The sequence below is a fragment of the Sceloporus occidentalis genome, unplaced genomic scaffold, assembly GCF_023333645.1.
Source record: "Sceloporus occidentalis isolate IW3139 unplaced genomic scaffold, rSceOcc1.0.p SCAF_23, whole genome shotgun sequence".
NCBI classification, from domain to species: Eukaryota; Metazoa; Chordata; class Lepidosauria; order Squamata; family Phrynosomatidae; genus Sceloporus; species Sceloporus occidentalis.
Genome location: NW_028317003.1, coordinates 14610492 through 14624568, shown reverse-complemented (window position 1 = coordinate 14624568; position 14077 = coordinate 14610492). Strand labels below are relative to the sequence as shown.

At 38.2% G+C, this 14077-nt stretch overlaps 1 protein-coding gene across 1 annotated transcript; it reads right to left on the bottom strand.

The window, feature by feature from the left end:
• Nucleotides 1-10520: 10520 nt before the first annotated feature.
• On the bottom strand, nucleotides 10521-13548 carry LOC149300856 (DNA-directed RNA polymerase I subunit RPA43-like). The gene is made up of 4 exons (XM_089484891.1): nucleotides 13307-13548; nucleotides 12595-12736; nucleotides 11885-12090; nucleotides 10521-10833 (listed from the first exon to the last, which is right to left on the bottom strand). The coding sequence occupies exons 1-4, from the start codon at nucleotides 13546-13548 to the stop codon at nucleotides 10521-10523; spliced, it is 903 nt and encodes a 300-aa protein (XP_089341017.1).
• Nucleotides 13549-14077: the final 529 nt, after the last annotated feature.

Genomic DNA, 14077 nt, shown 5'->3' with positions numbered 1-14077 from the left:
TTTGCTTGTAATGAGAACATCCCCATCATTCATATCAAACGCTTCAATGCATAAGGTGACCAATTAATCTTAAAAAGAAACATATTGCTGATATTGCTGATATCTCCATGGGAAATTCTTTAGTTTTCTGCATTTATCAGAAGGTTGTATAAACCAATTATTGTAAAGTAAACAGTAAAATTAGAAATTAATTATATTGCAAAGAAAAAGAGATTTGGAATACTCTAAGATGCATGTTTATAAAGACAAACTGGATTCATATATTGAATAAAGAAAGTGCCAAGTAAGTCCAAAAACAAGATTTTTTTTTATAATTTACAAATCAACATATACTTATACTATTTGTATAGAGTGGTTTAGTATATTATATACCAGATTAGGAGATGGCCTTATAACCCTTCCCAGATTGATGGGCAGCAACAATTGATTCTCTACAATAATTGCTAATGTCTTTCCTTCTTGGCATTGTGTTAACACACACCTGAATGCCCCAGACCAGCAAACTGCTAAAACTTTTACAGAGGTGGTCACACTTGCTCATGATCAACTATTCAAGTTAATTAATCAATTAATAATTAACCTGTCTGCTACTTCATTCCTACGGAAGCAGTAAGCATGTACTTAGTTTTTCACACATGGCTTCTCCATTTTGGCTTTATTTTGTTGAATAAATCATGACACGGTGCAATGTCATATGTTGTTGTTCATCTGAGGTTTTATTTACCTATGTTTTAGACCTGCTAAGGAACAGATGATTGTTATCACGTCCTGATAGTAAAACCATAGAATTCAAAGAGTGTAACTTCTTGTTCAAATAATTGTATGTGATTATTTACTTATAGGTTATATACTTTTAAATGTTTGACTAAATTTCGGAGACCATGTTATGTTATGTCATTGAGCCCAACTATCAAAGTTTAACACAACAAGCGACAGCTCAGAAGTCAGCCTGCATATTGGGCTTTGTGAAAAGACATAGTATGCTTTGTGAAGAATAAATCACTAACCTAAAATGAAGCAAGCACAACAGATTTCCCTAAGAGAAAAATGAGGGTGCCATTTTTCCACTCTTTGGACCTTTGTAAAACATATATATATATATATATACATGTATAACCCAACTGCGCATGTACATAAAAATACTCAAAATAAATGTATGTACATTTTCCATCACATATTGTTTAGAATTTCACCTAAAACCATGGATTATATATAAAATACCTGCTATTTATAGCGTTTATAGGTGATATCTCTTCCCTAGAGTAAATAGAGCCTGCTCTGTAACCCTAAACCAAAAAAACAGATTGCCAAAAACGGCTATTACCTCTTTTATTTCTGTCTAAATTAAATCGTATTCACCAGAAGTTGAGTTAGTGGATCACTGAAAGATAAATCCTTGGCACATCCTCCAAATGTCTCTTTATCTAACAGGAGTGAGGCGCAGGATTCGCAAAGCCCACAGGAGTGAGTCCAGGAAAGGTACTCTCAACAAGTGCTCATCTGATGCAAAGTTTTGACCTTAAATTCACATTGAAACAATTGCAGTTAAGCCAATTCAAACCAGAGAATTTGCAAAGTCTGTAACTAATTTAGACATGTAAAGCACTAGGATTTACACATATGCAAACTTTTCATCTTAATCAGGGAATCGGTTTTATGTTTCATTTCAGATTTTATTTTAATTTTTTTTTTCTAAATTCTTTTTCAGAAAGAACTTTTTTTTTTAAAATCACATTAGAGGGGGGCCCCATATATTTGATAGTCACGCATATTGTTCATTTTTTAAAAGGGGTATTGGCTAGTTCATTGTCTGCCACGCTCATTAGCCCGGGTACGTCCACACGCCCTAATGCGCTGAATTTCTATTCCTGGAATGTCAACGGTTTAAATACCCCGGTAAAGCGCAAATGGGTAGCCACTCATTTACAGAGGTTACGAGCCCACGTGGCTTTCCTACAGGAAACTCACTGGAAAGATGTTGAGGGCCACACTCTTAAGGCTTCTTGGATTGGTGAATGTATCTCGGCTTCTTATAAGTCAAAATCTAGGGGGGTAGCTACCTTGTTGCACAAATAGCTAGATTTTACCAAGCATTCCACGGTGCTTGATCCACACGGGAGATATATCTTACTGGATGTTACGATAGAACACAAACGCTTGCTTTTGGTTAATGTTTATGCTCCAAATGCCCCTAATGAATCTTTTTACTGTAAACTATTTGATTTGTTAACTACTGTTGATTTTTCTGATGTTATTGTGTGGGGCGATTTTAACTCTGTGCTGGACTCTAGACTGGACAGGCAGGGTTCTAACAGACCCTTACAGATGGACGACCTCACGGGAGTCCGCTTATTGACGCATCGTTTATGCCTTGTGGATCCTTGGCGGGTATCACACCCCACAACTAGGGATTACACTCATGCTTATAGGGCACACTGATCCCTGTCAAGTATAGATTTTTTTTTGGTGTCACTCTCTCTTATCCCTCATGTTACCCACCCCTCCATACACAACATTGTTATTTCCGATCATGCCCCGATCACTTTGCGGTTGACTTTGGGTTCTGTCACGCTGTATACACGTCACTGGCGATTTCCTCACTACCTTATTAACGATGATTTCAAACTATTCTTAGAAGCTACATGGGGCAATTTTGTAGACGACAACTGTGAACAGGCAGACAACCCGACTCTGTTTTGGGAAACTGCGAAGGTGGTGTTGAGAGGCCATATTATCTCCTATGCTTCTAATCGGAAAAAAGACTGGAATGATAAATTTACTAGTCTTAATCAGGATATGAGTGTAGCGTATTTAGATTATATCCGTTACCCCACTGACGTCACAAAAGCTCGTTATCTTACCACTAAGGATCTTTTGGATACCTTTTTACAGGCTTGAGCTCAGTCCCAGATGGACTATACTCGTGCACGTTTTTTTTAAATGGGGAAACAAATCGGGTAGCCTGTTAGCAACTATGGCTAAGCCGAAGGTTCCCAGACATAACATCACACACATTAAAACCCCACTCAATAGACTTGAGACATCGCCCACGGTTATTAATAAACTTTTTCAAGATTATTTCTCCACTCTTTATAAAGCCGCTCCGGACGATTTTGATATTGGGATTGGCCTGCTTCGGCGGGCATCTTTACCCAAGCTTACCCCAGCCCACAGAGACATCTTGGACGCTCCTATTTTGGAGGCGGAGGTCCAGTCCACCATATCGTCCCTACACAACAAAAGGGCTCCAGGTCCCGATGGCTGCCCAGCCGAATTCTATAAAATCCTTCAGCCGCACATTAAGGGGTCACTGACATCGTTTAATTCCATTATTCAGGATAAGCCTAACATTGCTTATTTAACTGCTGCCTGCACTATCTTACTACCTAAGCCGGGTAGAGATGCCACATTAATAACTTCCTATAACTATTACATAAACATTACAGCAGGGGCGTACCTAGAGTATTTGGCACCTGGGGCGGATCATGTATGTGGCACCCCCCCACACACACACTTTAAAACTGCATAGCTTTTACCGTTATATACCGGCGCAGACACTGAAGGTGGTACAGCATTACTGTTATCATTATATACTGAGGCAGACATTGACGGTGGTACAGCATAACACCTATCACTATATACTGAGGCAGACATTGACGGTTTTACAGCATAACACCTATCACTATATACTGAGGCAGAAATTGACCCCCCCACACCATAAAAAAAATCTAACACTTTTATTTAAAGTAAGTAACACACCAAAATAGGACAAAACAATTAAATAACAATATATATATATATATATATATATATATATATATAATTGTTAACAGCAATCACATTCCTATCATGCCCAGGCATACCCAGATTCCAGGATGTACTCGCAGACTTGGCATGATAGGAGTATGATTGCCCTCACTCTCTTCTCCTTATCTACCCCCTCCCTCTTTGAAGTTCACTTACCTTTCAGGAGTCCTGCGGTGGGGGTGCAAGGCCTGCCACTGTATGGAACAGTATAGAGTGATGGGAGTTATGATGCACTTTAGAGCATAATTATATAATGAAAAATACATTGGAAATGGTACAGCATAACACCTATCACTCTCACACACTTACCAATCCACACATACCAATCCACACATATACCAATCCACACATACCAATCCACACTTCCCAATCCACATTTACCAATCCACACATATACCAACCCAAACATATACCAATCCACACATATACCAACCCACACATATACCAATCCACACATATACCAATCCACACATATACCAATCCACACATACCAATCCACACATATACCAATCCAGACACATACCAATCCACACACATACCAATCCACACATATACTAATCCACAAATATACTAATCCACACATATACCAATCCACACACATACCAATCCACACATATACCAATCCACACATATACCAATCCACACATACCAATCCACACATATACCAATCCAGACATATACCAATCCACACATATACTAATCCACAAATATACTAATCCACACATATACCAATCCACACATATACCAACCCACACATATACCAATCCACACACATACCAATCCACACATACCAATCCACACACATACCAATCCACACATATACCAATCCAGACACATACCAATCCACACATATACCAATCCAGACATATACCAATCCACACATATACTAATCCACAAATATACTAATCCACACATATAACAGTCCACACATACCAATCCACACATATACCAATCCACATTTACCAATCCACTCTCACTGTCACTCTCACTGAATGCTTTCCTACCTTTCCTCTTTTCTCCTTACAGCTCCTTTTCCTCCTCTTCTTCAGTTCTTCTGTCTTCTTCCGGTTCAGAGGGCACGGACGGCGGTGGGCGTGGCTTCAGTGTTGTGCGCCGGGATCTGACAACAAACCCCGGCGCACAGCAGCTGTTGCCGCGCGGATCGCAAGGGAGTGGTATCGGAGGTCTTTAACAGACCTCCGGCTCCCTTGAGTGATGTTAAGCCGAGTTCAAGGGAGATCCTTGAACCGGCTTAAAATCACTCAAAATCACTCTGTTAAAGACCTCCGATACCGCTCCCTTGCGAGCCTGCTCCTCCAGAGGCTGACATTACTGTCCGTCTCTAGAGGGGTGCCGGGTGCCGGCGGTGCGGACCGCCCCCCCCCGCCCCCTGCTAGGTACGCTACTGCATTACAGAACAATTTTATACTTAGGAACACCTACAATTCCAATGTCTTTGATAGACAAGACATCGGAGAGAAAAAAAAGATGGTCTGCATAGTTATGCCTTTAAGTACTGATGTCTATTAGGGGACAGCAGGTCCAGGGAGATGGTTACAGGGGAGATCTCTAATCTCCCTATTTGACCCATTTACATTATGGAGGCCTCCATAGGCTATTAAAATGAACTACACGGCTTTGAGACTTAGGGAGCAGGGGTATGATGGTGTCAGGCCTCTTCTTTTAAAGAATCTGACAAATTCAATTAATAATAAAATAATAAATATACTTGGATAATTGGTACACGTGTAAAAACAGATAAATGATTCGTTATAAGCTGTGTTTGTCACACAAAAATAAATTCGCATCAGCTGCAAAGATAACAAAAACAATAACAAAAGCAAATGGATATTTTGGGGGAATGGATTTTTCTGTATTTTTACACATGTTTAACATCCAAAGGGCTTTTAGAAATCACCTATGGTGAAAAGTATACGCAGAACTGTTTTGTTTAATGTGCTTCTTTACAATTTGTTAGAGGTACGCGGTGCATTCTATGAATTTATTAACTGTTTGGTAAACTAACGTCGTAAGATTTATTTCATTTCTGTAGCAAGCCCAAATGATGTGTTAAAAAATGTGGTGCAAATGTATATATCACATGTGAGGTTAGCGCTTTAATTTGTCACACAGAATATTCTATTTTCTACAGAATAAATTTGTTGGAAGCGAGTAAAAATCTAATATAAAAAAATCCATTAATTAATAACAGCAAGCCGAATATGAAGGTGTCCCATTTCCACTGCGCTTACAGGCAAAGGTGCTTGTGACATGATCAAGATGGGAGAATGTTTTAATACCGATTAAGATGGAAGCAGTGCTTTCATAGCATGTGCAAAAGTTTGGGTGGCATTGGAGGACTGCTTACCTTTTACTCTGCAGTTCCATTAGTGTTAAGCTCTTCACACCGGGTGGGTATAACTTTCTTTTATTAAAGATTTCTTAAAACTTTAAACAGTCTTAAAACATCGAGACTTGAAGGGGGAAAAAATCTAAAGCAATGTAGTTTTTTTTGTAGTATTTTTCAATACATATAGTAGTTTTTCAATGTAGTATTGAAACTTTCTGTTATGGCAAAACTGAAGACAAATGAGCATACCTGGGAATTCTCTGGGTTTGACTCCAGCCCAAGCATTAATAGGGTTAAAGGAGAACTCTATAATTAGCATTAAAGTGTTTATGATATATGTATTGTCCCTTTAAGTACTTTAAGGAGTTCTGTCCAGTAGAATGGCAAACGCATGGTACATGAACTAAAATGGGCTGATTTTATCAGCGGAGAATGAAAAAGTAGTTAGACGCTTGTACGTAGAGAGTTCTTTAACATGTATTCTACAAATAAAAACAAATAAAAGCTGCAGCTGCCCTCCTCCTCTGTGGTCCATGCATTCTTGCCTCTGATTGGACACAATGCATGCGCATGGGGTTCTGAATAAAGCCCTGCCTGCTGCATTCACTGAGACAGCGCTGGAATCGACTGACAGTAAGTATATCGCATGCAGGGAGATATTCTGGGTGGAACACATCTCCTGAAAAACAATTGCTGAAAGGAGCAGGAAAAGTGGTTATTTTCATGATAGTAAATTTAAGATAACATATCCTGATTTATTGCTACTCTTGAAAACAAATGCATCAAAAAGCAGAACTAGTAGCTACTAACTATATCATGACCAGGATGCAAGAGCTGAAATTTGGCTCTGTTGGCAAGCAGTATGCAAACTAGATGGTTTCCCAACCAAAGCATAACAGCGACATCTAGTGGTTAAAAACGGGTTAAACTATCCTAGTTATTTTCTAGAATTTTTTATTTCATCACTTTGGATTCAAACGTATACATAAACATGAAAAATATATGCATTTTTTTAACCCCTAAAATCAGACATATTTTTCAATAGCATGTTTCTTGTTTATTGAAATGGCATATTTAATAAGCCTATTTGTTGGATTGTGTTTTATCTCTATCCATGGGTGGTTTATGATGTATTACATTTTACAGTGAGTCTACTTTGCCTCCTGGAGTCGTTGGATGGGTTAAGTAAATTCTAGTTTCATACGCACTCAACCCACGTGCGCACAGTGGGGCTTCCATTCCTTCACTCCACTACACGTTATGAAGGTCCCATCGAGCATCTGCTTGATTGCCCCTATATAACATATGGTTAAACTGGCAACAGTTATTCAACGTGACCTTAAGGCATATCTGAGGGCAGGCTTGCAAATAAAATGAAATAAAAACAAGGAATGCATTTAGCCTTATATTCAGGCTTTTACTTCAAAATTAATATTAATTATTTTGGGGGGTCATCTTATATTTGAGCAAATACAGTAATACTGGATCTTGGCTGAAGAGAATTGTACAAAATCAGACAAGGGGACAAATAGTGTAAGCAGCTGTAGAAGCTACGTCTCTGTGATTCTTTGGGAAGCATTTGCTAAAGCAGATGTAGGCGGTAAATCCACAACGCATTATTAAGCATTCTCCTTGGCATATTTCTCTGCAAAGTCTGATTTCAATATAATTGATTATTACAGGACTATTTAAGTAACATTGATGCAAAAAAAAACCCTCCAAACTACTATCGATACATAATCGATATATATATATACATATCAATATATACACATATACACACTATATACACATATATAAGTATAAGCTTGTCTTGGGGAAGGCAATAGGGTACAGAGTACAAATGTTTCGAATGTACACAATATTTATTACAACCGCAAAAACTACATTAACACACAGGTGAATTTGGGTATTTATTGTTCCAAGTAGTAATGTTGAAATACACACATAAAGATATTGCATATCATGTTTACGTAGGACTAGGTTTCCAATGAGGTCATCTATAAGGGCACCATGATGACAGGCTGTACAGCTGACAATTACAATGTAAACAAGATATCAGACATGCTTCTCGTGTTGTAGCCAGTATTGTAAATTAAAATGGATGTTAACAGAGAGAGATTGCGCTATGCATTCGCATACAGGACAATATAAATTGTATAAAAAAATGGATCTGTGTGCAACGTAAAACAAACAAAACATGGCCCTAGTGTTGCATGGTCAACTGGCACATGGTATGTAGATGGATAGATACACATATGCATAGTTCTAACACATAAGTGACACATTACCAAAATCTCGACATCCAAGGTAGAAGGTACATACGCTCCACACTTAAGGGCAAACTGTTGCCATCTGAACCTTTAGTGTAACCAAATTTGGTAAAGGTACAATTTAATGTCTCTAAAAGTCCCACTAATAAAGAATACATATTAAAGTTGAAACAATCCTCTAGATTGTAAGCTTGCGAGCAGGGCTCTCTCCACCAAATGTATCGGTTTGTCTTAGTCTGTCAATTCTTGTCTTGTCATATCCCTTGAATTTATGTATTGTATTAAGCGCTGCGTAAACTGTTGGCGCTATATAAATAAAAGATAATAATAATAATAATAATAATCTGTGGCAGGAAAGCACTCCCTTGAAACAGAAGTGCTTTTCATGCATGGGGAAGAAAGTTGCCCCACAGACAGCATTTGCTGTGCCAGCACTAAAGTTGACTGGAGGTTTAATAATTCCATGTTCATAGGCAAATGCATAAAGGGGCATTCTGCAGAATCCCCAGCACCCGTGCAATTGCAAAAAGGACACAATGGAAATGGAGGGACTTATCTGCTATAAAGTAAATATGATGGCTGCAGTGTCCCTGCCTATAGTCAGTTTTGTTTGACAGAATGCAGTTTAAATGTTTTCTTCACAGAAGCTGGAATCAGTGGCAGAGCCAGGATTGCCTTATTAATTTCTTGTCCCGAGGTCTGCATTTCCCTTGTCCCATTCTATATGAACCCACCAACCGTTACCAAATACAAAATATGATAGGCAGCAATACAATAATGCAGATCCATAGGCGTTACGGTACCAAAAACCCTCAGTACTGGAACAGTAAAACACGATTATACAAGACTGGTTAATGAGCAGGAAGATAATGTAGGTTTTGGAAAAGGTGTTCGTCTCCACTTGAGACAAGTGTTGGCAAAAAAACCCGCTATGTTTAACTGTTTGACAATTCTGGACTGTTTGCAGTAGTTCTGTGTTTATAATGAACAACAATTTTACACCGTTTGAAATCATTTTAAACACCAAAAACAGGGGTGGGGGGAAAAAAAAAAAAAGATTGTTAAAGGTACAGCAAAGAAGGCAACCTTGCCATAAATAAAAAAATGGACAATGGCTCAGGTCACTATCAACAATCATTAAAATGACAGGATTTTTTTTACTTGAGTATAGCCAAACCTCGGTTTACTTGTCGATCCTCACTTCTATCTGGTCCTTGGTATTATGTGCAAAAGATTATGGGAGCCCCCTGTAACCCAAAAAGCACGCTCAGAGCAAGGAGCGAGCTGTTACATTCACATATACATTAGCACCTTTCAGCAGTTTAGGTTTAGAATCATTACTGAATAACACCACCTACTATTCGTATAACTGCTGGTGAGGAAAAAGAAAAAAAAAAAAAAAAAAACCAAAACCAGGCCAGACCATGCAGCTGCATCTTACCCATAAAAGTTGTGGCTTTTTTTTTTTTTGGTTTACCAAAATCATTTTAAAATCATTGTACAATGACCTTTAAAAATATATAATAAAAACAGTCTATTGTATATGTTTTTAAGGTATGGTTTCGCAATATCGATTATCAGGTGTCACAAAAATGCATGCTTCATGGTGTCTTCATGTCAGTTAAAGTAGTGAGTTGCATTCCCTAAACCAGGGGTATGAAGAGGAGGTTTTAGTTATCCAATGAGGGCCCAGTTTACACAGCATAATTAAGCTACATAGAATGCATTTTTTTAAACTAATCTTAACATTTAACTATGCATTATCCAAGGCCAACTGAACTGGGTTCAGAGGAGACCCTGAATTGGCCATCCATGCTCAACAAATACATCAGGGAGATGAAATGTTGAATCACCTGCAAACTGATTGGTCTAAGATACTGACATGTATTAATCAGACTCATTCACAGTCAACTGTGCTTGGGCAAATAGTCCCTTAATATACTTTCCTTGGTGGTGTCAACTTAAACATCTTATCAGAGCTTTTGTGTACAGAATAGAAAAAGAAACACCAAAAATTATATTTAATAGCATATTATTAAAATATATTTCAATAGGAAAACGTGATTTAGCAATTTTAAGTTCTGCATGTGTCATTCTTTCCGTTTTTTAGGTTTTGGCTGAGATTGCGTTACGGAAACATCTAACAATTCCCTTTTTTCTTCCCCATTGATACTATCAACCTGGTAATCACTAGTATCACTTAAATGTTCCCGGTGCTTCTTTTTGTATTTGCTTTTCTTTGGCACATCTTGGGAGACCTCAACGCTTTCAGCAATGTGTTCATCGTAGCATTCCACGCTTACAGCTCCGTTAGAAATGTTTTTGTCAAGGTCTTCCTCAAATGAAGAGTTCTTGTGTTTTTTATGCTTTTTCTTAATCTTTACCAGTTCTTCCAAGGTACTACTTTCTGTAAAACTAACATCTTCTGATAGCCCACTTTGAACAAAATCAGCCTCAGAATTTCCCTGGCGACTCTTTTTACTTTTCTTTTTTGTTAGTTTTTCCTGAATTATAGGAGCCGAGGTCTCACCATCCAGTTCTAGCGTACTAGTATCTGTAATGGGAGTAGCTTCATCCACAAGCATGCTATTTTCCACTACAGTATCATGACGCTTTTTCTTTCTCTTTTCTTTTCTGGGGGTTTGCTGAGTTGAAGTTTCTAAGCTTGATTCTTCTAGTGTGGAGCAGTCCTCAGATATATCTTGCGTGCCCAGATCTGTTTCTTGATATTTTCTTTTCTTTGACTTTTTCTTTGTTTTTTCCAGGTTTTCCACACTTAACTCTGAACTGCCATCAGCAGACACATCCTCCTTCTGATCAGAAGCATCCCCGGCATCTTGGTTGGCATTTGCATCATTTAACCTTTCAATTGCTAAAGCTTCCATTCTGTATCAAAAAAGAGGATATATAAAGTTTACACCTCACATATTAAATATCACTACAGCCTACCACATTTGCAACAAATTGTTACTCTGTAGATAAACATACAAGGCCTGAAAACATAGCAGTCAGTTACCTTAATAAACGTATAAGGTGGGAATTTAATACACGCACTGCTTATTTGAATATGTACACATTTACTTGCCTGAACTTTACGATGTAGCATATGAGAAAGCAGCACACAAATATATATATATATATATTTAACCCCTTAAGGACAATGGGCGGTCCCAAAACCCATTGAAAACATTGCATTTTGAGCCAGTACATGTATGGGCTTTGTCATTAAGGGGTTAAAATTGTCATAAGCCTTTAAAAGAGCTTCCAATGTAGGAAAAAAAACAAGACTTGTGTTGTAGTTAACTGTTAAACTGCATCTCTTCTGTCATTGACATTTCTTATGTGCTTAGAAATTAAAAAGCGATATTTTACATAGGGCAGGGTATCGTGGGTACACAGTGAATGACATTATTACTGTAACAGCAGTGATGGAACAGTTTCTTTCTTTTTTTACCTTGGATCTAGTCTTCCTCGGATGCAAAATACACCCACAGCGTCAGAGTCCAAACGGAACACTTCAAACTCAATGCAATCCCCTATATTCACTCCAAGATGCTGCCAAGCCTCAATCGCCATTTTAAAAGGCTTTGGTATAGATGCATTGAAACAGCCATGGACAAGACAGCCAATGTGACTTGGGGCTACTTTATTGACAACGCCCTAAGAGACAAAGAACAAAGAGAAAGCATTGATGTTATATATAATATATATATATATATATATATATATATATATATATATATATATATATATTAGTAGAAATGCTAAACATGAATGTGTGGTTAAGATTTTCACACCTTATTTGACTCAAGCCATCACAAGTGCAATATGATAGCCGTGTGTCCACCCCCATATAACTTTTTAACCCCCCCAGCAAATGAATGGAGGGACTAGGCAGAATTTGCCCCTACCTCAAGCTTATTTACTTGCGGGAGATGTTTGCTTGTTTATTTCAATGAGAAGGCTTTCCTACTACGGACTGGCCATTTCCAGCAAAGTGGTGTAAAATTGGGCTATTGATCGGCAGGTTCTCCTAAAGCTAAGTTACTTACTTCCTGCACCAAACAAATGCACATTAAACTACTTAAAAAATGATTTTAAGGTGAGATCCTCCAATAACCGACATTACGTTTGAACAACAAGTGGAGAAAAAAAATTACTCACCACAAGGATCTGTCCACGCGAAGGCTGGAAAATGACAAAATCTGCTTCGATATTTATATGAATGTGCCCAAGGTCATCAAAAATATCACCCAATTCACTAACAAGTTTAATATTATCATATGCCACAGGGACACCCGCCAACCTTAAGGAACAAAGAAAAATAAATTAGTAGTTTTATGTACAGTATATTATCTTTACATAACTGGAATCAAATTCTATATAATCAATGACATACAGATTTCTGCATCACAATAGGAATCCAGAAGGATTTTTTTTTTCTCAAACTGGAATTGGTTTATTTCTTAAAAAATGCAGAAGACAGAAAAACATAAGATATTTCACAAGAATTAACAAGCAACCTGACACTGTATGAAGATGATGACAGAGTATTTTACCATACAACGGGGAGACAATACAAATCGCTGTGTTCTTGATCTTTGACAGACACCTGTCTACTTAAAATATTTTTAATCATAAAAAGATGATAAATGTTACCTCATAACATATAGTAAATGCAGATACTGCTCTTATAAATATATCATTGTGTAAAATCAAATGACTTCAACTCTACTCCAAGAATGATGTGAAGTCACTGATCGCCCAGACTAACTATACAAGTTTTTAGCGAGAACGCATCCTCTAATGCTAGACGTGTCCAAAAGACTACCACCCCCGGACGTTAAATGTAGTGCATTACTAGTCCTTCGCTTACCTATCGTTGTATTTTAATAGCTCGGTGTTGAGCTGCTCTTGGATACCGGTCCGTTTCTTGTTTAAGTACTTAGGCGACATGGCCAGGTGCCTGCGGTGGGTCTCAACTACCAAGCATGAGTACGGGCTGTCCACCAACGCGCAGGCATCGGAAAAACTCGGCAGCTCTAGAGAAGTCAAGCCTCCCGGGGGTCCACCGGCCTCTCTTGAGGGAGGCTCTGCTACTTTCTCGCCTTCAGCCATGCTAAATCCACCACATGTCCCACATGAGAGCACGGCCAATGTTGATGACGTACTTCGACTTCAGTCCTTGCATAGCCCCGCCCATAGGAAGCTTTCTCCAACCAAGGTTCTAAGCGCCAAAGTTCTAAGCGCTAGTCGCTAACACATAAAAGTTCTTAACATAAGTGAAAATCTAAATTATTGAGAGGGAAAAAGGTTAATTCAAATCTTTTTTTCCGTCAGCTTTGGAATAAAGTTGAAATTCGCGCGTATTGTGTCTCTTTCGATTATAACTTAGTGACGAGAGGCATTTTGCGTTTCAAGCCTCGTTGTCGATTTTGAGGCAGTCTGATGAACAAGTGTGCACGAGGTATAGAAGTGCAAATTAGTTTTTAGCGCAATTCTTTTTCTCATAATTGATAATAAATATTTAATTTACGCAGACTCCCATTCATCACTGCCCAAACGAATAAGTTATTTTATATGGATCTATATCTACCGGAGGTACAAGCCAGTGCGGTCACCCTAATGACAGGAAGTGCAAAGGTTT